General features: G+C 39.9%; 1 protein-coding gene and 1 long non-coding RNA gene across 5 annotated transcripts in view; one reads left to right on the top strand and one right to left on the bottom strand.

Moving 5' to 3' along the window:
• Nucleotides 1–469: 469 nt before the first annotated feature.
• LOC144301289 (uncharacterized) lies at nucleotides 470–6,785 on the bottom strand. Its single transcript, XR_013368106.1, has 3 exons — nucleotides 6,586–6,785; nucleotides 3,536–3,665; nucleotides 470–2,321 (listed from the first exon to the last, which is right to left on the bottom strand). It is a non-coding gene; the product is annotated as an uncharacterized LOC144301289 (long non-coding RNA).
• The window catches only part of HPSE2 (heparanase 2 (inactive)), a 627,272-nt gene continuing 603,533 nt past the window's right edge, over nucleotides 3,635–27,373 (top strand). For 2 of the 4 annotated variants that reach the window (XR_013368097.1, XM_077878047.1), the window contains exons 1-2: nucleotides 3,641–4,120; nucleotides 7,140–7,297. Coding sequence is in view for 3 of the 4 variants with exons in the window: in XM_077878047.1 (XP_077734173.1) it covers nucleotides 3,831–4,120; nucleotides 7,140–7,297 (448 nt within the window). In the remaining variant the exon portion in view is untranslated. Of the gene's footprint in view, nucleotides 4,121–7,139; nucleotides 7,298–27,373 lie in introns of all 4 variants that reach the window. The other 2 variants (XM_077878048.1, XM_077878046.1) reach the window with 2 other exon arrangements.

Consider the following 27,373-nt stretch of genomic DNA (forward strand, 5'->3'; position numbering starts at 1 on the left):
ATAAGATAATATAGGTGTAATTCTGAGTATCATCATGGGACCACAAGGTCTCAATAAATAGTAGTCATTGTGGACAAGTACATATACAGTGATGAGACAGCAGGTTGGCTGCTATAGCTTCGTGCTTCCCAGTTCCAATTATTGTGGCAAGAATTTTTTCTTGCTATTTGACATCTTGGTATAAATCTTCCAGAAGGGGAAAACAAGTATAGAAATGACTGTAGCTCTGAATGTTTAATAGAAAGAGAGCATGTAAAAAGCATGTATATCTTGCAGTAAGATGGCATAGTATCCTAGAGTGAGAAGCAAATAAGATACTGTATACTAAAAAGTAGAATTTGGCCATAAACACAGGATGTAGCATTAGCCCCAGTGATTAGCACTGGTACACATATTGGTCACTGGCATATCTCTATTGGTCTGAGATGAAATGATAAAAAATATTATAATGATTTTTCATGAAATTAAATTTATTTAAATACTTGGTTTTTATTTTTGACATACCATCTCAGCTTTTTTTTTGTGCTATTTTTTTTCTTTTGGGAAATAATAGTGATAAATAGTTGATAGATGTTTTTTAAGGTCCTGGCTAGACAAAATAAGTTGACAAATATATGTCAGCTCTTCCCTATTAATGTTTATTTTGAAATCCCATAGTCATAGTCTAGAAAACCATTGAATGAGTTAATCTTCAAGATTTCTTACAGGTGTGAGAACCTAGACTCCTAGATATCAAAGGAATTTATCTATGAGGACCATTCGGTAACATCAGGAAGAGAATTTCTAAGGAGATGCAGCTAGTTCCCAGAAATTCACATTTTATACATAGGCCCCAGTTCTTATCTCTTAGGAAATTACAATTTAAGACAGACAGAGATACAGGTCATTGCTACTCAGCACATAGAAACCAGGATAGAAACTAATCTAATATACAGATTAATAATGAGCTACTTATAACATATAATTTAGGATTAGATAGGAAGTAAGACAAAAACCATGCTACAGGGAGAGGAGGCTATTTGGAAAGAATAGCCTTGTGAAGATCTTTATCCAAACTAGACCAAAGGAGCAAAGAATCAGGTCATCTTGAAGTCAACCAGGGCTATCTGGAACTCCTTAAATGTTACTAAATGGCTTTCTTTGCCTCGGTGTCCTGAGGCTGTATGTGACTATAGAATTTCAATGGCTGGCCTAAAGAAGATGGTTTTCATCAGGAATTTAAAAAAAAAAACAAACACTGTTTTGTTGGTTTTGATTTTTGTACCACTATACAGGTTCTGAGGAGAATATTAAATACTGATTAAAGTAACTAGGACACCAAACAATTATAGAATAGTTGAGTAAGTAAGCAAAAATCATGGATAAAATTAAGAACTAGGCAGATTTTCATTATACCCAAGTTCATCCTTAGTCCCAAGAGTAGGTATTTTTGAAAGGTATATTAATTATAGACATCTATTTGGGTGAGTGACGTATTTCATTTATGTGGTTGTCCTCTGGTCCCAATTAATGTGGCTTCTAAAAGTACATTCAATTGTAAGCCAGTGGGTGTTTAGGCCTTTGGAAAACCTGACTCCTTGTTAAACATATATAATCGATTTTAATTCTGAATACAGCAAATGAACTAATGGCTTCTGAATTCATAAGATAAGTACTTCCTGAAGGAGGTAACCAGGAAAATGCTAATAGCTGGGAAAACAAATTACTGAACAGAAACCTAAAAAACAGTTCACCATGACAAAAAAAAAATCTTATTTTTTTCCATATTTTTCTTGAAAGCACTATATGATTTTAGTGTGTTAAGCATGCTTTGATTTACCATTAATTTATTTCATAGACATTTATTGAGTGCCTGCTAAGTGCCTGGGTCTGGAGATACAAAGATAAATAAGAATCTTTGCTCACCAGGCTATTCCTGTTTAAGGAGGTGCTCAGTGCACATTTTAAAATTATAGTTAATTTCTATGGGAACTTATACCATACCACACACCCACACACACATATTTTAAAGGACTTAGGCATGTCAGAAACTTTCAGGAACGGAAAGAAGCGGGCAGGCCTTAAGGGCTGAAGCCCACATCTAATACTTCAGCATATAACATTCTGGTTTTTAAAATCATCTTTAAATAATATGCCTTGGATTTTCTTTCTTCTTTGTCCTTATTTTATGCAGTCCTACTTCTAGAAGGTCTTAGTGGCACTTCTCAGTCTAACCTAACTTAACTTCCATATTACTTGCTTGCTTAGTTTGATAGAAGCTCCTCAGAGAACTTCAGTTGAAGGTCATGCATTCCAGCCCTTTTCAAATTCCTTCATCCTGTCTGGGGGTATAGAGGGGAGACAGGTTGCCATTTCAGTGTTTGTGGGCTCTGAGACTGCCATTGCATATCCACTTTTGGGGAAAACCTTTGCTCTGCATTTTGCATGTTTGATATCCGGAGGCCCTGGGATGTTCATGCATACCCACAATACATAAAGTAGTTATCTTCATCTGCCAAATAAAAGGCCCATTTTGTTCCAGAAAGAATCTCAATGTGGGTCCTCAACTTTGCTGAGTACAGCAAACTGGGCCCGACTTCTTTCCCTTGATTAAGTTTGGGATCCACGGCTCCGCTTGAGAGGTGGTGTGGGTGGGGCTTGGTGAGCCAGGGCGGGTGGTGTATCACGCGACTCCTGGCGGACACTGGCTGTGACTCCTGGCTGAGTTTGAAAACCCAACTGTGTTACTCTGTTCCTTTCTGGCACTATAAAGGCGCACTTCCCTCGCAAGAGGGATAACCCCAGGGTCGACCTCAAGGAGGGCCTGGAGGAGCAAGTCTGCTTGCACAGTGGAGTGGCCATGCCGTGGTTCAGATGGGCGCAGCGCCGCGCAGACTATCCAAGCACCGACCAGTTTGCTTTGACTTGTCCTGAGTCAGCATATATTGACATTTTTCCCGTGGTTGCAGGCAGAACAGAGCCACGTGCAACCAACCTGGGCTCTTTTGCCCCTACCAGTGTATAAGCCCTTTGACCGGGTCACTCTGTATTCCTTCTCGCTACCGTTTCCCCTACTGAGGTCAGAGGATGCTCTGTGTGGCTGCTCTACGCATAGCTGAGGTCCATACTTGTGTCCATGAAGTCTCCATCTGCACTCTTATGCTTTGGCAGGAATCACAGTCGCCGCTGAGGACCCCCTGCAACTTAACCACTCTTACTCCTGCTCCTTCAACTCCTAGGGAAGGGCCCAGAATGGAAGAAATGCCTGATGCTGTCAGGAGAAACCCGCGCACGGCGGGTGCGCACTCTACTCCGGCGCGCCCAGGGCTGGCGCTGGGGCTTTCGTGTCGGGATTGAAGCTAGAACGGCCCTCCCCAGAGCCTCGCTGGGAGGGAAGTAAAAACAAGACGTCCCGCCCGTACCCAGAACGTTACAACCGTACACTTTCGGTCCCTCTCTCTGCTTCCTGACCCTAGAGGGTTAAATCAGGAGGGTACAACGCCACCCCTTCCTCCTACTTCCCGCCTCTATCCTCCACCCCCCCCAACCCCCTTACCTTTAAAAAGTTAAAAAATGTCTGCAGTCGAAATCTCTTAAAGGGGCGGTGCTGGTGAACGAGTACTCTTGGCACGAGTCACTGAGAAGGCTGGCTAGGGGCGTGAGTTCGCTCCACCAGCACCAAAACACTGAAAAAAAAGAGAGAGAGAGAGAGAGAGAGAAAGAGAGAGAGGGGGGAAAAAAGGAAAGGAAAAAAAAAAGTGGGGGGAGGCAGACAGACACACACTTTAGATAAGGACAATTAGTCACCAGTGAGACCCTGTAGGAAGAGAGGTTTAAATCAGAGGGATTTAATGAGGGTGCTCTGTGCCTTCCCTGAAGCCATGCCCTCCAGCAACTCCCGCCCCCCTGCGTGCCTAGCCCCGGTGGCTCTCTTCTTGGCTCTGTTGTTCCATCTCTCCTTTTCCTCCCAAGTTGGAGACAGGAGACCCTTGCCTGTAGACAGAGCTCCAGGTTTGAAGGAAAAGACCCTGATTCTACTTGATGTGAGCACCAAGAACCCAGTCAGGACAGTCAATGAGAACTTCCTCTCTCTGCAGCTGGATCCGTCCATCATTCATGATGGCTGGCTCGATTTCTTAAGGTAAGGCAGGGGCTTCCATGGATCATTTTTTTTTTTTTTAAGTAACAACCCCCACCCCTTCCTATCCCCCATTCCAAAGGGGGAAGAAGAAGAAGAAAATCAAGCGGATCTCACAAAGAGAAGAAAAGAGGTTTTCCTCCTCCTGGAATATTTGCTGTGAGGCTTTAACTGGTGATTGAGAAAAGCAATGTTTTCTATTAAGATGCACATGTTTGCAATGCAGAAGGCATTTCAGAAACTTATCAGTTATGACTGAAAAAATGTTGTGCTTACATATATCCACAATTAGCCTCCCTGTCTCCTTCTGAAAAAGAAACAAGAGGTTCAGGGCAGTTACAAAAGCGAAGAAAAAGTCTCGAGCAACAAAGACCCGAGAGGAATGGGTGTGTATGCGTGTGTGTGTGCCTGTGTGTTATGAGTGTTTAAGCGGGCTCGCACGAAAGTGGAATTTTCCACGGAAAGATCGATTTGTCAGTTCTCTCCCACTCCAAGACAGAAAATGAATTTAAGCAGAGACTGAGCGGTTGGCAGGTTGGATCGGATTTTTGAAGTTTTCTTTTATATCCTCCGCTGTCCTTTCCAGACTGCAGGACTTTGTTAGACGTTTTTTATAGACCGAATGGCCCCCCAGTCCCTCCTCCTTAAATCTCCTGCGGTAACTGCATAGTTTAGTTTTTCTTTAAAGAAAAAAATTCTCGCTCCAGTCATAGGGTATATAAGAAGAGCCGAAAGGGTACTAGAAATACTCCGGGGATTTTTCCGAGGTCTGAACCCGGCACCAGCGTATCACCAAACCGGGTGGTTTGTGATCGTGGACCACCCCCCACCCCCTTATTCAAGGGCTTGTAATCTAATTGGGCTCACTCTCTTCCTGGGTTGTTGCTGGTTAGCAGTTAGGCAACTGCGATCCCTTTCCATCAGGGACAGAGTTGCAGTGTTAAAAAAAAAATAAATAAATCGTCTGCAATGTCGAATTCAAGTGTTGAGTTATTAAAAATTCCCTCCAAATTGGATCCTCAGCTGTGGGCTCTCCCGAAGAGCCCCGAGCGCTCTCTCAGTCCCGCTTTTCTGCTCGGAGGCCGCGTCCGCCGCGCGTCTTTCGTGAGTATCTTTCACTCCCGGAGAAATCCGTTTTGCTGCTGCCGTGCTCAGCGCCGCGGTCTGCCCGGGCCTCGGCCGGGTCACTGGACGCGGCAGGTAGCGGGAGGCGCCACGTGGAGCGCCCCTTCCACGTGGAGCGAGCATTGCGGGAGGACCGAGTGGCTGGTGGTGGTGGTGCTGCTGCTGCTACTGCCGCTGCTACTGCCGCTGCGGCCCTTTCAGTTCCTGGCGGTGCCTCCGCTGGGAAGGCGGGAAGAGCTGCGCGCGGCCCGGCTTCCTCCTCGGAAGTCCTGTCGTGGAGCAGAGCGCGTCTCTGGGCTTGTCGGTTGGTTGGGGGCGACGGGGGTTTTACGAAATACACGCCCCACTTGCCTAGCACTACTCCAGCTGCGCGGACTCCTACGGGCTTTTTTCCTTCCTTCTTTTTAAAACCATCTAGTTAAATGCATGCTGAAAAAAAAAAAAAAAGGTTCTGGAAGGCAGCTTTTCGGGGAAGAAGCCGTGGCGGGGCGCATTTGCATTGGCTGTGCAGGCTTCCGGATGGACGGTTATTGGAAATGCCTTTTGTGCGGGGCCGCACTGGCGCGGAGGCTGCTCTGCCAGCCACGGCCCACGCGACGCCCGGACTGCACGCGTCCTGGGACGCAGTCCTGCAGCCCTCGGCTAAACGATGTTCGCGGCCACTGGGCTCCTCCGGGTGCTCACCGCTTTTGTCAGCGGCTCTCCGAAACTGCAGCCCCCGGCTTTTTTCTTTCATATCCACCTCCGATATGATCCCGTGTATTTTCTACATTTGGATTTGGATTTTCAGAACCTGAACCAGCAAAGCGTTAAAAATAACTGATAGATCCAGAATTTAACAGTTGCTCGCCTTAGTACTGAGAGTATTTGCACTGCTCCTTCTTTACCCCGCCCTGAAGTAGCTTTTGGCTTTTAAAACTATTTATTTATGGAAATCCTGAACCTAAATAAATGTAAATGCTTTTCTTCTGGTGCTCCTCGAATATCCTCCGACAAGCAGGTTCCATGTTTCGGCAAACTTCACTTTTTCCTCAGAGCTTGCTTCCAAAGGGCCCCACGTTAGGAATGAAAAAGATGGGAATTGAACTCGGAGAGTCGGAGAGGAGTATGTTACCTTTCCTGAAATCAAGGCTGAATTATTTAAGGGACCGAAGAGACCCTGCTTTTTACCGTGCAAGGCAGGGAGGGGGAGAGTTCCCAGAAAAGCAAGGATTTACCCCGGGAATCTCTTGTCCAGGGTTTGGGAGGTGGACGCGGTTGTTACAAGATACTGTTAAAGGAAAATCAACTTTAGCATTAAGGGAAAGCAACAACCACCGCCCCACAAACTAGACCTCGGGTACCTGGTCTGAGAGAGGAGGCAGGTTTCACCCTATCCACAGAGGCTGCGGTGCCCCTGCGGCGGCGGAGGCTGATCTCGGCTTTCAGCCTCCAGCTTTGGCAGAAGTCGGACCCGGCAGTCCAGTCCGCGCGCTGCGCGTCTCCGCCAGGAGCGCTTTCCGGGCGGCGGCAGATGCTGGGCAACTGCGCCTTAGCCGCGCATTCCTAGCAAAAGTGCCCCCCCGCACTCCCCCCCCGCCCCCCCCGCCACGCGCGGTGTTCACAAACAGACTAACCGTTTGGAAAGAAGTACCTTTGGCGAGCGGCGTCCGGTTGTCTGCGGGAGGGGGCCGTGGCCGCCCGGGCGCAGGAGGCGTAGCCGGGGGAGCGGGGCGCACGCGGGATGCCGGGCCCGCGCGGGTGGCGGGTGGCGGGTGGCGGGTGGCGGGTGGGGGGGACGCCGCCTCCAGCCTCGGCCAGGTCGCTCGCGGAGAGTGGGAAGAGGGCCTTGGTCGGTGCCTCGCGCCCCCTCGCCGTCCCCCCGGATCCTTTCCTCTCTCTTTCTCTACCCTTGCAGCTCCAAGCGTCTGGTCACCCTGGCTCGGGGACTTTCGCCCGCCTTTCTGCGCTTCGGGGGCAAAAGGACCGACTTCCTGCAGTTCCAGAACCTGAGGAACCCGGCGAAAAGCCGTGGGGGCCCCGGTCCGGATTACTATCTCAAAAACTATGAGGATGGTGAGAAACTTGCTTCCAGTCTAGCGGGGTGGGGGAAGTTTGAGGACAGGAGCGAGCACTCGCTGTGTGTGTGCGGGGGGGTGGGGGGGGTAGCAGGCTAGGAGGAGAGTGTGGTGGAAGCTCCTCTGTTAAGCTGGTGGCTGCGGGCGAGGGGGTACCGGAGTGTGGGACGCCTGGCGTGGTTACGCAGAGGGGGTCCCCAGCTTGTCCCCGTCCCGGCTGCCGGCCTTTCGCTGCGCGCCTTTGCTCCGAGGCCGAGATCTGGCAGGCGGAACAGTTGCTGGCCAGTGCAGTGGGGAGAAGATGCAGTGGGTTTCTTGAGAAATGTCAGACAGGTTCATAGGCTACTCATGGGTCCGGGTCACGTTTCATTCTTAAAATTCTAGAAAAAAGTGCCTTTCTGTTTTTCTTATTTCTTGCTTTCCTGAGATGAGGGTATGGATGATACAGTCTCTTGTGAAATCCATTTAAAGTTTTCTGAATAATCCCTTTTAGATTGAACCTTTGTTGGCGAAGGTTTGAAAATCCTCACAGGAGGTTCTCCTTCAGGCTGCCTAATCTTAGAGTCCTTTTTTTTTTTTTTTTTTTTTAATGGGGTTATAAATGCCAGCCTTTATTCTTGTCAGGTCAAATGAGTTAAGTGTTGGAAGGGGTTTGAAAACTCCTAATCATATGCTAGTGCGAGAGACCAATATTTTTAGTTTGAACAGTATCATTTTTACTAGGAAAAAAATGAAAATGATATTTAAAATTTTTGTTGAAGGGATGTAGTGTTAATATATATGAATCTTCTTTGTGGGTAGGGAGACATATTTCTTTTAGATAGTCCAGGTGGTAATTGGTGGGTCCTCAGCTACCAAGACTGTTTAGATTGTATAAAAGAGGCTTTGGTGTCCATTCTTGGAGGGTTATCTCTGCCCTGCTGTCCCTTTTCATAAGTGAGCCTCAGTTTAATTTTTAAAGGGCTCAAGGACAGGTTCTTAGAGCTCCATAGAGTTTATTACATCTTGTCTTGTAAATCAGCAAAATGAGGAAATGCTGATGTATATTCTGGAGTTTCACTGAATGGAGATTCTGGAGAGATAGTGGGATCTATTTCAAGGATGACTGGGAAAAAAAAATTTTTTTTTAAGTGCCAGAATGGAGAAAGAGAGCAAGGCTGAGGCTTCTTGAGTTTAAAGCGTGAATAAGACTTACTCTTATAACATTTGCCAAAGTGTATAGGAGTTTAAAGCTATGTCTTTTCAAAGGTAAATGTCATTGCCATAAAAATGTGGATTGCAATAGATTTTGCTGTCACTCAGCATAAAATGTTGAAAGGTAAAAGATAATCCTGAACAGCAGCTCTGATGGTAATTTGACCCAGGGCCTTATAGCTCCCAGGGTCACTGTCAGCTCTGTGATCAGACATGAGAAGGGAAGGGAGAATATTAATGGTTTTCCTGGTGAAACAGCTCTTCTTGGAATCCATGTGAACCACCACTTCTTTGGCTTGTGAAAAAAACTTGTAAGAGCCCCCAAGAACCACTGGGGGGGAAAAAGGACCATAATAAATTACAGGAATTGGCCTTTTTCTTCCCCAACTTGTACCTAGGATTATATTACCAATTTATTGAGAACATGAGATCTGCTTAAAATGAAGCATACAATTTGTTTCCCTTTGTGAAAGGAGAAAGTGGGCATCATGGGGAGAAAGGAAATTGGCAGAAGGCTATGCCCTATAAAACTTCATAGAATTAAACAAAAAAAAAATCAGAAATGGAAAAGATCTAAGAGGTCATCTTCAATCCTCCCACCACTTCAGGGGCTAGTATAGGATCTTTCCATATGGAATCCTTTTCTTATTTTGTCCAACCTGGTATTAGATATCTCTAGGAATGTAGTTTTTACCACACTTGTGGGAGAGAGGTCTCTGTCCCATAGGTTTTTGCCAGTATATTTATCCTGAATTTTCTTTTTATAAATATTCTTCAAATATTTACGGTTATTTCCTTTTTGCATTTTTAAAAACATCTATCTTCAAAATAATTCTGTCTTTGGTGTGTCAGCTTCAAAAAATAGTTTCCTCAAAGCTGTTGTTTTTTTTTTTTTAAATCTAGACTACCTGGATTTAGTTCTTTTAAAACTTTCTTTAAAGTCTGTACTTCCAGACACTAATCTGTTTTATTACTCCTAGCTGAGCTCCTTTTGATTTATGTCTCCCTGGTAATAAGATGCTCTGAAATATATCAGTATTTGAGGCCTTGGTAGAATTAAAGAGTAGGAATGCCCTATTCTGCCCTTTGATCGTCACATATCCTTAAATCAACCCATATTGTCTTTGTTGTTGCATGTTGCACTATAGAATTTAAGGCAAAAATGTTTTTGGTATAGTCTTAGCAATTTTGCAAACATAATACTTTAGTTATCACTTTTCACCCAGTGACAATTATCATCATCATCATGAACATCTTAAACATAATTAGGTCTTCTTAGTAAATGGCCCCGTAATAGGCTCTTGGGCATAAGCCCCTTATTAAAAACAAGATGTATTGACTTAAATATAGTACAGAGTAATAACATACATTTTGGGAAATAAGATACACCTTTTGGCACATTATGAAGTTGAATGCTATAGTGAAGGGAATATGGAATTTGAACTTAGAAAGCCTGTGTTGCAGGCCTTGCTCTATCACTTATAATTGTGTGGCCCTGAACTTGCTTCTTTATAGCATATGGATGAAGATAATACTTATTGTGCATTGCTTCTGTGAGGCTTTTAAGAAGTAATGTGTGTAAAATATTTTGTCAGTTACAAAGCACTACGTAAAGGCTAAGGATCTTACTTTTATTAAGAGCAATTTCAGAAAATTTCTAAATTTAATATTTTAAAGTGCAATTAAGGAGTGAATAAGATTCAGTGAGACAAATTTATATAGAAGAAAAGAGAATTAGGGAATTGTCTGAGAGGATTAAGGGAATTGTCTTTAAGGAATGGAGATGGAGAGCATAGGGGGGCTTACTTTTTTTTTGTGGTAATGAGAGAAGAGACCAAACTTTAGTTTTGTTACATGCTAACAGTGAAATGAACCAATAGTTCCAGTGTGGGTAAAAAATACACTTTTATGGTTAATTCATTCATATTGCCACTTTGATATAATTTGTTGTTTCCCCCCTGAATTAAGAGTGCAATTAACAAGACATGTGGCTTATATTTTCCAAATACTTTCTAAGCTTTAGTGCAATTGCATTTTCTCTACTTTCTAAAACCATTGTTTATGTATCACTTTGGGAGAGTCTTTGGTTACTCTTTTAATACAGTAATCTATTCTACTCTATGTTTAGGCACCTTGAATTTCATACAAACATGGTAACAGTGAAAGAAAAATAGGATTGTTCTTCATACCTTGGAATCTTACCATTTGCCTTACCTTTTGGATACTGCTTATTATGCGTGTCAAAAACAAGGTTGATATTTCTAAAATACTATATTCATTATATCACTCTTTTACCCAGAAATTTTGTTTATTTACGGATTGTGTACAGAAAATGTTCGAGCTCCTCAACTTGACATTCAAAGCCTTTCACATCTCAGTCTCGGCTTACGTTTTATATCCTGTGTTTTCATTTATTTTTTATTACAATCCTACTTGATTTTCACTCTCCCTAAAGCACCTTCATTATCTCATCCCCATACCTTTGTTCAGCCTCATATCTCTGCTCTGAATGCCTTCTCTTAGCTCTGTTCAAATCTCACCCACTACCCAATTCCTGAAGGCCCATTGTAAATGCCTATGCTCTTTATTTTTTCAGAGCCTTTCCTAAGCATATCATTGCATAGTGATCTCTTCTTTCTCTGGACTGTTGTAGCTTTTACTCTTTATGTTTTTTTTTTTTTTTTTTCCGGCTCCATCTGCCTTATTTTGCTCTTTAACTTTTCACATGTGTATGAAAAGTTTTCCTTTCCATTAAATGTTTTACCTTTACAATTAGAAAGCAATTTTTTTGTGGGAAGGGACCATATCTAATTATTGTATATTCTGAAATATCTAGCATTATATAGAACTTCAGCAAGTATTTTTGAAATATATTGGGTTAAGAATACTGTTAAAGCCCTAGGAAAATGGAGGTGACTAATGAAGAATTGAGTGAATTCATACATGAAGATTCTATTCATTTTTCATCTTCAATGCATAGTCTTACAAGTCCATTCTTAATGCTTATTTTTTTAAAAAAGATTTTATTTATTTATTCATGAGAGTCGTAGAGAGACAGAGAGCGAGAGAGAGAGAGAGAAAGAGAGACAGAGACACAGGCAGAGGGAGAAGCAGGCTCCATGCAGAGAGCCTGACGTGGGACTCGATCCTGGTCTGCAGGATCACGCCCTGGGCTGAAGGCAGGTGCTAAACTGCTGGGCCACCGCTTAATGCTTATTTTAATGACAGTTTTCATTATTTTAACCATGTACTATTATGTAGTCTAAATCGTCTTGATTTCATGCTACATATTTAAATCAACTTTTTCCCCCTGATTTAAAGTCTTGCACTGGACTCAGACTAGTTTTATATTGTATCTGTTTCTTCTTTGTCTTTACTTTTGCTTTTCCTTGTTAGCCTTACTTAGTTTCTATGTCTGATTTTTGAATTCCTGGTTTAATAGCACTTTTTCACAAACTTCAGAAGTTTTTAAAAATCTTCCTTATCTTGAAGATTTTCCCTTCAGAGAGCTTCTCAAATTCTAAATGATGAATGTGAGTGCATTTTTAAAACTCTGAGGTACTCTACAACTGTTGTTCACTTTTCTCCAGGAAGTTTTCCCAGTTTTAGTAGAGGTGAGGTAGTTAATTTTTTTCTATTACCATGCCATCAATCAAGACATAAGACATAAGAACAGCACAATTGCCAAAAAACGTATTTGCCTTGAACTTACCTACCTTTTGCTATCTCATTTTATTTAAAATAAAGGTTTTATAAAGGTTTCTTGAACTTTGATTACATTTACAAGGATTTTATGGTTACCTACTCTGTTTAGTTTCACACTAGACAAAGAATGGCAAAATATCAAATAAATAAATGATAGTGTCCCAAATTACTGTTATAATACAACAGTAATAATTGCTGTAGGCAAGATCTACTAATCAGTGTTAAAATAAATAGATGAGGGATGCATTGGTGGCTCAGTCGGTTGGACATCCAACTCTTGGTTTCAGCTCAGGTTGAGATCTCTGGGTCCTGGGATGGAACCCCACATCAGGGTCTGTGTTTGCTGAGGAGTCTGCTTGAGGACTCTCTCTCTCTTGAGGATTCTCTCTCTCTCTCCCTCCCCTTGCTTGCCTTTTCTCTCTCTCTCAAATAAATAAATCTTAAAAAAATAAATAGATAAGACTTTAATGTACAACTGGGTATTTGCATAGCCTCAAATCATCTCTCCCAAATATTTATGAATTAATTGTTTTGGTGGTTTTAGTTTATGTCCATAAATTCTTTGATACTTTTCTCTTTAGGAGGTAGAACTTGACTTTTGTTCCTTTAAGTATAGGATGGATTTAATTATTTGTTTCTAAAGAAGAAAATTTGTAAAAGGAAAAATACTAGCTTTATAGTGGAGAAACAGACTGTTGTTTCAGCAAAGTGATCAAACATAACATAAGCAGATAAATCATGTGGATAATCATGTATTCCCTGATATGATATGATATGATATGATGAGAAGGTATATCACCTTTTTGATATTCTTTGCAAGAATCTCTAACTCTGTAATTATGAGAAAACACTAGCCATATGGAAAGACATTCTACAGAACAACTGACCTGTACCCTTCAGAAGACACTGTCCCTGCTGTCAGTAAACTAATAGCTTACTTAGTGAGATAACATTTATACTGATAAAATTTAAGAGTAATTCAGAGACAGTATAGAAAGAAGTGCTAAGTGAAACATAGTTTGCCAGGTATACTATGAAAAGTAAAGGTGATTATGGGTCAGACTTAGGCAAGAGTTAGGTTTGGCCTTGTGAAAGATATGTAGACTTTGGAGAGGTAGCAACAAGAAGAGAGGACATTTAACTCAAGGGAAAGAGTGTGAAGGCAAAGTCTAAACATGTGTTTGGATAGTAAGGAGACCATCTTGGTTGCAGAGAAGGCACATGTTAGGAATTGTCTTAGTTCATTTTGCTAGAGCTCTGTTTTTTTTTTTTTTTTTAGAAGCCTATTTGCACATTTTGTTGTTAATTCAGAAATGTGATAATTTAAAAAATAGAATAAGTAAAGTACATGTTAGAAATTATTATTTAGGGGATCCCTGGGTGGCGCAGCGGTTTGGCGCCTGCCTTTGGCCCAGGGCGCGATCCTGGAGACCCGGGATCGAATCCCACATCGGACTCCCGGTGCATGGAGCCTGCTTCTCCTTCTGCCTATGTCTCTGCCTCTCTCTCTCTCCGTGACTATCATAAATAAAAAAAAAATTAAAAAAATTATTATTTATTTAGAGAGAGGAAACACAAGCAGGGGGAGGGGCAAAGGGAGAGGAAAAGTGAATCACAAGCAGACTCCTCGTGCTCCATCTCATGACCTTGAGATTAGGATCTGAGCTGAAATCAAGAGTCAGACACTCCACAGTCTCTGCCACCATGCACCTCATTAGAAATGATTCTAAGAAAAGCTCTGAGTGCTCACATTGTGTCTAAATTGAGTTTAAGAAGTTCTAATATATTTTTGTTAGCTCTAGAATATGTAATTAAAGAAGAAAGTATGTGTTTGAGGGAAAAGGTTGGTTGAGTAAATCCAGATTACATTATGAAAATCTTGAATTTTAGGCATAGTAAAATGGTATTGTTCCTATAGGAAACTAGAGGCTATTGTAAATTTTCTTGTTCCATTGGAAAAGGGAAGGATATGTTTTCAACATGGGCAGTGACCTTTGCCTTCTCCCATTCTTTTTTTTTTTTTTTACGATTTTATTTATTTATTCATGAGAGACAGAGAAAGAGAGAGAGGCAGAGATACAGGCAGAGGGAGAAGCAGGCTCCATGCAGAGAGCCCAATGCAGGACTCAGTCCTGGGACTCCAGGATCATGCCCTGGGCCAAAGGCAGGTGCTTAACCACGGAGCCACCCAGGCATCCCCCATTCTTCTTTTCAAAATTACTGCACATGTTCACATACTTTAGCTAAAGTACTTGGTGATGTTTGAGTTATGAAGCATGATTGAAAGACAGATAATTTAAAATTTAATAATTAATTTAGTTTTTACATCATCGGTATATAAAAGAAAGGAAAAGGTTTAAAGATTTTTTAAATTTATTAATGAGAGACAGAGAGAGAGAGAGAGAGAGCAAGAGCGTCAGAGAGATAAGCAGGCTCCATGCAGGGAGCCTGATGTGGGACTTGATCCCAGGTCTCCAGGATCAGGCCCTGGGCTGAAGGCGGTGGTAAACCGCTGAGCCACCCGGGCTGCCCAAAAGTTTTTAGAACTTACTTGATAAGTTTTATGATACCCTTCATATAGAATAAAAATAGGCTAATATTTTATAATACTCATTTACTCATGAATTGACTCATTGAACAGATATCTAGTTCCTGTTTGACACTGAGGCAGAGAAGACGAATAAGGCTAAGATATTAATGTCAAATTTCATACTACTGACCTCTTGTCATGTTAGCAGCATCAGTCAAAAGCAGTTTCTGGAGATTTTTAGGCCGAAGAAGAACTTTCAACTTCATCATTTGGCATTTCATGATTTGTTTGCTAGCAACTTTAGAAGGATTTGATTTCATTTAATATTTTATTAAAGGGTGTCAGAAATCACTTGAAGTTTTATATATGTTTTATTCTGCCGTTTAGAAACAGAATGGATGCCTTTTCTGTAATGTTTAAAATTTGGTACCCAAGTCCTGATGTTAGTTGCAGCTTACTGTATCTTGTGAATTTGAATATGCTATCTCAAAGATACAGTCGTTCTGTCATTTAGTCATTCTGTAGAGTGCTGTAGAGTGCTGGAAGTGGTAGAGATCAGGAAACTCTGGGTCTATTATGGGTAGAGGGGGCTTAATTAATTTCAGTGAGTCAGAAGATCCAGTAAATAAACCTTAGATTCACAATCACATCTGTATAATCTATCACCTGGTCAATCCATAGATGTTGTGTATTCCTGTACAACATGATTATGCTGCTGCTGCCAATACCAAATATCATTACTTTTCTTGCCAAATGAGTTTAAATTCTCTCTCATTTTCTCCCAAGCCCTCCTGGTGGGATGAGTACCTCATAGAAGAAAAGAAATTTCTTTCATGATTCTCTGGGCCTGATCAGGCTGCCAATTACTTGGAGTCAGGAGCATCTTCTGAGAATCCTTCATCGAAATGGATTAGATGTTAAGGGTCTTAACTTTGGTGCTCCTTAATTCCTTAATCAAGTTTTTAGTTATCTTAGTCTGTGTGGCAGTGGATTAGGGACACTGAGAGAGTGTGTGTGTATGCGCATGCATGTGTGTTTGTGTAAGAGAGAATATATGAGCATGAATTTGGTGTGTTTTATTTCTTGCACTTGTCTGTGGATGGTGATATATTCAGAATAAATACATATTTCTGGATTATTGGGTAGTGCTGTATAAGGCATAGATACCTTGTTGAACTCTGATGTCCTTCGGTTTCATGATTTATTGAGTGATATTCAGTTCTGTCAGTTTTCTTCACTTTAGTATAGTGAAAAACAGTGTAATTTTGTTTAATTTAATCAAAATTTGATTATAAACTATGTGCCAAGCTTAGTGCTAGATGTTGGGGATGCCAAGAAGAATAAAGCATGAAGTGCAGTCTCAAGTGTTCTGGTCTTACACATTTGTAACATTTCATAGTAGTCTCCAATATTATCTTTCTATTTCAGTCAGATTAATCTTTGCTTAGTCTCTCCACTTTGCTTATATCATTCACCCTCCTTCTTAAATTCAAAATTTTATTTGTCCTTCAAAGTTATACCCGTCTCCTCTCCCACTAAACCTTCTGCTAAACCAGTCTGCATTCGTCCCTCCTCATTCTCTGAATTTTTGTGAGATTCTTCTCTGAATACTCCATCTAATTTAGTCCAAGTGCCCCAGAATTTGTTTGATTGACTTACGTGGACATCATTTTTGTCTTTAGGATTTTACAATTAAAACACACTAGCATTGACATCGATGAAAATCCATATAGAGATAACTATCAACACACTGCGTGGAACAGGTGCCTTAAGTCAAGCAAAATATTTATGTTATTTAGAAACTTTAATGCATGTGTTTTGCTTTTTGTATGGCAGAGAATAAAGAGTAAAAAATATAAGCTGCATAGAGAAAAGATGGTGTGCATATCTGTATCTATATGTTTGTATTGAGGATCTTTGTGTTGTTGGGGATTAAACCAGTACCTTATTTTCACTTGCTCTGGAAAGGCAAAAATGCCAAGAGGGTTGGAAGGTGAGATTGGAAATCTGGGAAAAGGTTAACTGCTCAGATATGGGGTATTATTTCTGAAATAAGAATGGCTGTTTTTCTGTAGCTTAATAATAGTAATAATATAATAATAATATTACTTAACATTATTGAGTGCTTATTATGTGCCAAGTACTATTTTAAACAATTTACATGCACTAGGACATTTAATTCTTTATCAACCCATGAGAAAAGTACTGTTCTCCTCACTTGACAAATGGGGAAACCAAAGCACAGAATGGTTAAGTAACTTGCTCAAGACCACGCAGCTAATAAATTGTAGAGCAGAGACTCAATGACGTCAGTTATTAAACCTGAAGACTTAAAAATCTTTTCAGACACATAAGACATGCAAAAAATAATAACAACAAGAACAAGTTAAGATATATTCAAATGTTATATCATGTAGAACAAGCTGTAAGGACTCTAGGAGTTGAGAGAAGGAGATTGAGAGTTGGAGTAGTCAGGACAGGTGCCTAGGAGGAGGGCTCTTGACCGAGTCTTAAGGGTATATAATAATAATGCTAATAATAGCTACTATTTGCTGACCTCTTACTATGCTTTACATGTTATCTCATTTAATTCTTAAATCAAGCTGATGAGAAACATTGTGTATGTGTATGAAGAACCTGAGACTCAGAAAAGACATGTGACTTGCTCAAGGTCATAAAGATGGGCAGTTGAAAGAATCAAGATTAGAACCCAGTCCTGTTCTCTCTTTACCATGCTTAGATAGGAGAGGGATCCTGTCTTTGATTCATTCATTATTTTATTTATTCATCTGTTCACCTATCTGGCTGGCCCTCAGAAGCCATATATTAAACATTGTAGAACATTAAAAATATGTGCGCTCCAGGCCTTCCCACAAGGATAATGAAAATCTTGTGAGTTAGGACACAAACTAGTTGTTAGGTAAAACCACAAAAGAATAATCACAGAAAGACACATGAAAAATGAAAGATGGTTGTCACATTTTTAAGATGTATTGAAGGAATAGAACAACTGATCTAATGGGGAGTAAAACTTACTAGTTTATCTGGGAAGGAGCTATATTCAGAAGTGGATACTTTTTTTTAAATAAATTAATTTTTTATTGGTGTTCAATTTGCCAACATACAGAATAACACCCAGTGCTCATCTCGTCAAGTGTCCCCCTCAGTGCCTGTCACCCATTCACCCCCACCCCCCGCCCTCCTCCCCTTCCACCACCCCTAGTTTGTTTCCCAGAGTTAGGAGTCTTTATGTTCTGTCTCCTTTTCTGATATTTCCCACACATTTCTTTTCCCTTCCCTTATATTCCCTTTCACTATTATTTATATTCCCCAAATGAATGAGAACATATAATGTTTGTCCTTCTCCGATTGACTAACTTCACTCAGCATAATACCCTCCAGTTCCATCCACGTTGAAGCAAATGGTGGGTATTTGTCGTTTCTAATGGCTGAGTAATATTCCATTGTATACATAAACCACATCTTTTTTATCCATTCATCTTTCGATGGACACCGAGGCTCCTTCCACAGTTTGGCTATTGTGGACATTGCTGCTAGAAACATCGGGGTGCAGGTGTCCCGGTGTTTCATTGCATCTGAATCTTTGGGGTAAATCCCCAACAGTGCAATTGCTGGGTCGTAGGGCAGGTCTATTTTTAACTCTTTGAGGAACCTCCACACAGTTTTCCAGTGTGGCTGCACCAGTTCACATTCCCACCAACAGTGTAAGAGGGTTCCCTTTTCTCCGCATCCTCTCCAACATTTGTGATTTCCTGCCTTGTTAATGTTCCCCATTCTCACTGGTGTGAGGTGGTATCTCATTGTGGTTTTGATGTGCATTTCCCTGATGGCAAATGATGCAGAGCATTTTCTCATGTACGTGTTGGCCATGTCTATGTCTTCGTCTGTGAGATTTCTGTTCATGTCTTTTGCCCATTTCATGATTGGATTGTTTGTTTCTTTGGTGTTGAGTTTAATAAGTTCTTTATAGATCTTGGAAACTAGCCCTTTATCTGATAGGTCATTTGCAAATATCTTCTCCCATTCTGTAGGTTGTCTTTTAGTTTTGTTGACTGTATCCTTTGCTGTGCAAAAGCTTCTTATCTTGATGAAGTCCCAATAGTTCATTTTTGCTTTTATTTCTTTTGCCTTCGTGGATGTATCTTGCAAGAAGTTACTGTGGCCAAGTTAAAAAAGGGTGTTGCCTGTGTTCTCTAGGATTTTGATGGAATCTTGTCTCACATTTAGATCTTTCATCCATTTTGAGTTTATCTTTGTGTATGGTGAAAGAGAGTGGTCTAGTTTCATTCTTCTGCATGTGGATGTCCAATTTTCCCATTGAAGAGATTAATAGAAATGGATCAGCAATGTTATTGATATAAGGGAAATAGCAGGATAAAAACCAGAAAATTAAGTATATTTTAAAAAGTTGTTGGAAAGTTATAAACAAATTGTTGGGCAATTTTAGAATTACCTTATTTTTTAAAAAAGATTTTTTTAAATCCATTTGAGAGAGAACAAGTGGGGTGGTGGGCGGTGAGGCAAAGGGAGAAGGAGAAGTAGACTCCCTGCTGAGCAGGTTGCCCAATGGACAAGGGTATGAGGCTTGATCTAGGACCTGGAGATCATGACCTGAGCTGAAGGCAGAGCTTTAACAATCTGAGCCACCCTGGCACCCCAAGATTACCTTATTTTATATTTACAAATGGACCCATACTCTGCCTTCAGTTCTAAGCCCAGTGAAACCCTGTGAATGATAAAGAAAACTGATAGGGATGAGGTTTCAAGAAAACTCTTCCTTTCTAACCTCCCTCCCTGTCTTTCTCTTTGAATTGAGATTTTTAAATTCAAGTGGAGAACACTTTTATAGCCACTTAAAATGAAGAAACCAACAAACAAAGAGGTTTAAATATTCTGCACAAAGTCTCAGGGGTGATTTAAGTAACTCTGTTTTTAGGTGGCAGAGCTGTGATTGGAAGACATTCTCACTCTGAAGTTAGTCATTGTCACTGTCCCTCTTACAGCATAACAGCACCAGGTTCTTCATTCTTCTACCAAGACAGCTTCAAAGGTCTTTCCATTTCACTAGGGGTTTATATTAGCTTGAGTCTGATTTGGAAGTTTGAGAATAGGGCTACGTGAAAAGTATTATTTCTTTTGTGGCTGTTTCCATCTAGTTTTGTCATTTATTTCCTCCTTCTATCACCTCTCTCTGACACCTGAGTTCCATGTCTCTGTCCTTTCTATCCTGCTGCCTGATTAATCTTTCTGAAGCTCTACTGTCTGCCCAGCTAGAAACCTTCAGAGATCTCTTTTGTCTGCTTATTCAAGTTCTCACTCTCCTTCAGCTTTCCAAGGCCCTTGAGGGTTGGCTTGTACTCTCTCTGCCAGCATTTCTAGCCCTTTGATCCCCCACTCCATCATGTGTTGGCCCATTTTCTACCCATTTCTCAATTCTTTCTACCTTGCAAAACCCTGCTTACATTTGTCCTCCTTCTCTATGAATTCTTTACTATCTCAGCTCAAAGTGGTTTAATTAATGAATTTACTCATGAAACATTCATCAAGCCTGAATTTCTAAGGCATTTATTATCTAAAAATCACTTCTTTGCTATTTTCATATTGTGTTATCTTCTCATGTATCTTTTTGTGTATATTCATGTAGACTTGGTTCTACCCTTAGATTATAGGTCATTGTAAGAGTAGTGATTGTATCATTTCTGTAGTCTCTATAATATCTAGTAGAGTGCCTTTGGCATAGTAGCTCTTCATCACATACTTGTTGGCTAATAATTTGCCATTTATTTGGTAGCTTAATACACTAAAGGGAATAAGCTTTCTTTCATTCATCGTTTCTGCTTTTTTTTGAAAATAGGATATTTCTAGTGAATGCTTAACTTCTTAATTCATATTTTTACTTTTAAAGATTATGCTTTTATTTATTTTATTAATTACCAATATAATGCAGGCTCACTAGTATAAATTCAATAATACATATATCAAATCACCCCCAATCCCACTTTATAGATATAATCACTCTTAATAGTTTGGCATGTATCTCTTCAGACCTTTTTTTTTTTTTAAGATTTTATTTATTTATTCATGAGAAACAGAGAGAGAGAGAGAGAGAGAGGGGCAGAGACATAGGCAGAGGGAGAAGCAGACTCCATGCAGGGAGCCCGACATGGGACTAGATCCCAGGTCTCCAGGATCATGCCCTGGGCTGAAGGTGGTGCTAAACTACTAGCCACTCAAGCTGCCCCAGACCTTTATCTATGTATACAGCTGTATATAAACTTTTAAATATATAATTGGGATCATATTGTACAACTTGCTTATCTAGATCATCTTTTAGTCAGTAATTATGGTCAGTTTTTTAGTGAGTAAATGATCCATACGTAGATGAGCTGAAATTTAACTATTCTCTTTAGTTCTTTCATTGGTACTTTTTTGCAAGAACTTCTGTTTGGTATTTGTCCATAATTTCAAACAAAGCAGTGCTGTAGTGTCATATTTCTTTCTCCATATTGGAACTTGATCTAAATTATTTATTTTCCACTAATGTCTTTTTAAATACCCTTATCCATTTTAATCCTTTTAGCTATAATACATTCTTTGAATAAATGTCAAGAAAACAGTCACAGCAAAACTAATTCTGTGAGTCAAAGTGTGGTTTCATTTAGTGAAATAAGTGCTTTGTGAGGTTTTGGATACAGATGGAAAGTGACACTCAAAATATTTTGAGCTTTTGTTCAAATATTATATCACTGTGTGATTTAAAAGAAATCCTAGCTGAGGATTTCTTGATTTTCTTTGAATGTCACTCATCTCATTAAAGTTGCTCTGTGAATTTGAATATTAGTTAGCCAAAGAAGTGAGATTTATGAAGACCTGGAATAATGTTTTGCTAGGAACAGGTAGCCATTTTTGAAGACCTCTCTAATCTCTTGTTTACAAGAGAAAAATCATTACATTTTACATCTGTAATTCTCTTTTTAAAGATTATTAAAACACCTCTGATCCTTAATAAGGACTGTGTATAATAGGTTTACTTAAAATTTTGTCATTTCCATTTTATAAATAAGAAAACAGACTCAGGGAAGTTGTTCAAAGTTACATAGCTTTTAAGTAGAAGAGCTGGAATTAGAATTCAGCACCTCTACCTTCAAGCCTGATACTCTTAAATAAGGTATCACAGCTAATGATAGTCCCTCACTGTACTATAGTGAGCCACATGGGCACTAGTATTCTTCCATGATTGGGTCACTCTGCAGCAAATTCTCTGGGAGGCTAGAATGGGTCTATGGCTTTTGTGAGAGAGTGTGTTTGCTTGAAGGTGTGCTGGGGTCCAGTTTAGTCCTGGGTTCTTGTGTCTTTTTGAACCGCTCTTCATTGACAACGCGGTGGACAGGCCATAGAATGCTATTCTTGGAGATACAGCACCTGAATCCTAGACTCCCTTTAGACCAGATCCAAACCCAGGGTAAGTTTGAAATAATCCAGAGAATGGGACCAGGGGACTTTGAGAGCACTCTGTGGGATGCCAATATCTCTGAGGAGACTTCCAGCAAAAAATTGAAAAGCCTTTTCAATGTAGACATTCATTAGCTATTACAGTATACTCAGTGAAAGGGTGGAGGAGTCTGTTTCATTTACCCTGAGGAGGCCCATAGTAAGTAGGCAGAGAAGTTAGAAATAAAACATGAGCTTTTTGGTGTTAATAGTTACCAAACCATGCACAATTAAAAAAAAATCTTTGTAATCACTTTTGAAATAAATCTATATGTATCTCTCAGTGCCTTAACAGGTATGCTGTTTTCGTCTGGGTGTTTATTTCTTTGCAATTGTTGAAAAGACAGATTTTGAATTATTTGCCTGGCCATTGTGAATCCCTTTGGAAGAGTAGACTCAGGTTAAATCCAGTGAGATGTAAGATTCAAAAGGAACTCCAGGCCAGGCTGAGCCAAGTTAAAATCCACAGGTGAAACTAAACACGTAACCTAAAACCATTACACAAGTAAATGCTATTGTTTCATAGACCATTTGTAGAAGCAAATGAATGGCACCCCAGTCCAAAGGTCAGGATTTTCAACAACTCACAACAGAAAACTTACACTTATTAAATGTCTTCACTAGGGGTTTTTGTGTTAGTAGATGACTGAGGTCTTTTGTTTCTTCTGTTTTCCTCATGGCAATAAAGTTGAAATTTAGCAAGCTTTCAAAATGAAATTTCTCGTAGAAGTTATAACCACAGGTTTTAAGCTTTCATCACCTAAATGTGGAACAGAATGATTGAAAACTTGGGGGGAGGGAGAAAGAGAGTTGAGGACACATGTGGTGTGTATCAGGAATCCGTGTAAATCAGGGAGGTGTGGTAGGGGGATTTCCTGTCTTACAGAACTGCTGAAACAGTGCTCCCCCACCCTCCCGCAATACATTCCAAGTGAGGGTGCTGGCCTTTTCCGACACCTTGCAGAGATGGCTTACCCCTTCCCTGACACACTATAGTTTCCTTGAAGCTTCATTCAATCAACAGTTTGCTGCTAGGAAACACTCATCCTGGGGATAATGCATTCTTTGATTGTGTCCTTTCTTTGGAGCTTCTTGAGTTTGGCAGGTACCTTCCCTGTAGGGTGGGGCCAGACATTTGAGCCTGTTCTTTTTTATTCTTTCTCTGGAACAATTCATTTTTCAAATTTCCAGGTATGATGATAATAACTACTGATTATTGAATACTTACACATTCTAGGTACTGGGCCAAAAGCTTTTCAAAGATGATCAGATTTTTTTCTCTCACCCCCTGAAGCAGATACTCTTAACTGTCCCATTTGAATGAAACCTAGAGATGTTAGTCAGTGGTTCTCAATTCTGGCTGCACAATAGAATTAACTAGAGGAGCTTTAAAAATATCAGGTCCTAGACTAATTAAATCAATCCCTGGGGAGAGGCTAAGGCATTGTGATTTTTAAGAATCTCTTCAGGTACTTCTAAAGTGCACAACATGGTAAGAACCTCTGGGTGAAGTGATTTGCCTAAGGTACCCTTTCTGGTCTGTTGTGGAGTTCAAACCTAGGCAGTCTGACTCTAGAGCCCTGGCATAGCCAGCTCTACTGTAGTGATGCCTAAATTCTAACATGGAACGCAAGTCACCTGGGGATCTAGTTAAAAATGAGATTCTGCATTTCTAAAAGACTCCTAGGTCTTGCCCGTGCTGCTAGTTTGGGGACCATACTTAGAGTAGCAAGGCTTTTCTGCTAGTTATTAATATTAGTGCCTATGGTAGCCAGATGCAGAAAATGTTCACCGAAAGGCAGCAGCAGGATGAGGAGCTGGGAAGGCCTTCTCATCCATTTTACTTTAGTTATGATGGCAGAGATCATGGGCTGATTATATGAACTTTTCAGTGTTTTCCCAGGGCTAAATGACTTGTTTGAGAATATTTCCATGTTCTTGAGAGCCCTTGGAACTTCAGGTCTGTGACAAAACTAGTCGTTAAGGCATTTTCACATTTTAGGTAGGAATACTGGGTGTAATTGCTAAGTTGGTCAGCTTTCAAAACTCTTTTTGAAACAGGAGTTTAGATGATAATTTACAAGAAATCCTTGAATTTTCAGTTAAATGTTCATTCAGTAAAGATTTATTAAGTACCTTCTATGTAGTAGTATTGCAATCTCTCAAAGAATACAAAAATGATTGGGATATATATAGTTTTTCCTCTGATAGAACTTAAGACTTAGTAGGAAAAAATAACGTATACAATAGATAATGATAATATAAAGACGAATAGACAAATTACAGAGGAAGAAGCAGTAAAGTTTACCCGAAGTACCTGAGAACAACTTCATGGGTATCACCAGACAAATTTACTGTTGTTATTTCTGGTTGTTGTAAATGTTTATAAGAATTTAGGTTATTAGACCATGCTGAGATTTCTTAAGTTGTTTCTATATTACAGAATGGCTTTATAATTTTTAGATTAAGGGTCTAGGCAATTATCATCAATAGCATGCATAAAAAAATAGACAGTAAGTGTATTTTCCTCTGGAAACAGTATCAGTAACATTATCAACCTACACTACATTTATTGAGTTCTACCAAGGTACTATAGGCATTTCTCATTTAATCTTTTTCTTTTCTTTTCTTTTCATTTAATCTTTTAAAAAAACACTTTCATTGAGATACAATTTGCATTCAGTATGATTCACATACCATTTATAGGATATACTTCAATGGCTTTTAGTATATTCACAGGGTTGTGCAATCATTACCACAATCAATTTTAGAGCATTTTAATCACTCTAATAGGAAATCTTGCACTGCTTAATTATCTCCCCCTGCCCCCCCCCCCAATCGAGGCAACCACTAATATATCTTTATTATCTTTGTGTTTGCCTATTCTGGATATTTCATATGAACAGAATTATATAATATGTGGTTCTTTGGGACTGATTTATTTTTATTTATTAAAAATATTTATTTATTTTTTAAAGATCTTATTTATTTATTCATGAGAGACACACACAGAGAGAGAGAGGCAGAAACAGGCAGAGGGAGAAGCAGGCTCCATGCAGAGAGCCCAATGCGGGACGATCCCGGGACTCGATTCCGGGACTCCAGGATCACGCCCTGGGTCCAAGGCAGGCGCCAAACCGCTGAGGTTTGGGGATCCCTTATTTATTTATTCATGGGAGACACACAGAGAGAAGCAGAGACAGAGAGGGAGAAGCGGGCTCCTCACAGGGAGCTTGATGCTGGACTTGATGTGGGACTCGATCCCCAGACCCGGGATCACACCCTGAGCAGAAGGCAGACGCTCAACTGCTGAGCCACCCAGGCGTCTCTGGGACTGATTTCTTTAGCTTAGCATAATGTTTCTTTTTTTAAAAAATAAATTTATTTTTTATTGGTGTTCAATTTACCAACATACAGAATAACACCCAGTGCTCATCCTGTCAAGTGCCCCCCCCCCAGTGCCCGTCACCCATTCACCCCCACCCCCCACCCTCCTCCCCTTCCACCACCCCTAAGTTCATTTCCCAGAGTTAGGAGTCTTTATGTTCTGTCTCCCTTTCTGATATTTGTGGGAAATAGCATAATGTTTCTAAGGCTTATCCTTATTGTAGCTATATTAGTACTTATAGCTTTGTATTGCTGAATAATACCCCACTGTATGGATATATCACATTTTGTTTATTCCTAAAAGAATATTTCTTTTAGTTCATGTGTAAAATGAAGCCTTTTTGATGTAATGCCAACTGTCTTTTTTTGCCTTTGGTATTTCTCACTTTCCCTTTGTTCTTATTGTCGATCTTACTGTTTTAGGCCTTTTACTAAAATGGTAACCTTTTAATTGGTGTCAGTGCCCTCATTTCTTTGAAAGAAAGAGAATAAACAGTTCTTGAGCACCTGCCCTCTGCAAGATACTTTATATTACATCTCATTTATTCCTCAGAGATTTTCCAAATATCCTCATTTAAAGATGAGGAAAGTGAAGTTAATCTATGTTTTTTTTTTCAACCATACATGGCTATTCCCAATCCTTTTTAAAAAAAGAAAAAATTGACAAAGAAAATTGACAGAACATGGTAATTGATTTGATATGGGTAGTATCCTTTGCAATTAATTTGTGTTCCAGTTCAAACATGAAAGGGAGAGGGGTGGGGGTTTCGTTTTTTTTTTTTCTTTTTTTTTGAGAGTAACTGGGATCAAAGAGTGCTATAAACTGAGGGATTAATAGCATTGGCAAGAGTCAAACTTAATTTTTAAAAATTTAGTGAGTGCAGAGCAGGTTTTTGGCTCTGTGAGTTCAACTGGAAATAATCCCCTTTTCCACTATTTATGTATGTATGTATATCTTCATTTATTCATTCATTCATTTAACCTGATTTCTCTCCCTAAAAGCAAATAAAGCCAAATTGGATGAGGTTAAAAAAATGGATGGGGATAGGGTTAAAAAAATGTTTTCCAAGTATTATTAGTATATGGGCAGAAAACACTTTTGTATTTCAGCCTTTCTCAGACATTTATAAAATATCTATGTGACAGATAGGTATGAATCTAGTTAACCTGTAGAGGATATTTTCTTTCCTGTAGCTAATCTGCACTGTTAAATCTACTCTGTTGTGCTACAGTTATATGTTCTTGCTTAATAGAGACTAGATGTGTGAGTGGATGTCCCAGTTCTCCTATTCCTTCTTCCACTACCTCTTCTCCTCCTCCCTCTCCTTCTTTTTCTATGCCTGTTTATTACTAATGACTTTTATAAAACATTTAATATGAGTCAGATGTTTTATCCACATGATACCTACTATTTTACTTAATTTTCATAACCATTTTATGAGGTGTAAGAAACATTTTTATTATTGTACACATGAGGAAGCTCAGGCTTAGAAATGTTTAACTTGTTCAAGATTGTACAGCTAGTAAGTGACAGAACTAGGACAGGAATTCAGATCACTTTGATCCTAAAGCTCTGTTCTATCTAGTAAAATATTTCAAGGTACATCTCCAGCAGATATGTGGGGAGCATCAGTATTCCAACTAAAAATGACCAGTACAATATTTTTGAAACTCCTAAAGAAAAATGTGATTATATGGGTAGCCCCAGTGGAATAGCGGTTTAGTGCCGCCTTGGGCCCAGGGTGT

This window comes from Canis aureus, chromosome 29 (genome assembly GCF_053574225.1).
Source record: "Canis aureus isolate CA01 chromosome 29, VMU_Caureus_v.1.0, whole genome shotgun sequence".
Taxonomy (NCBI): domain Eukaryota; kingdom Metazoa; phylum Chordata; class Mammalia; order Carnivora; family Canidae; genus Canis; species Canis aureus.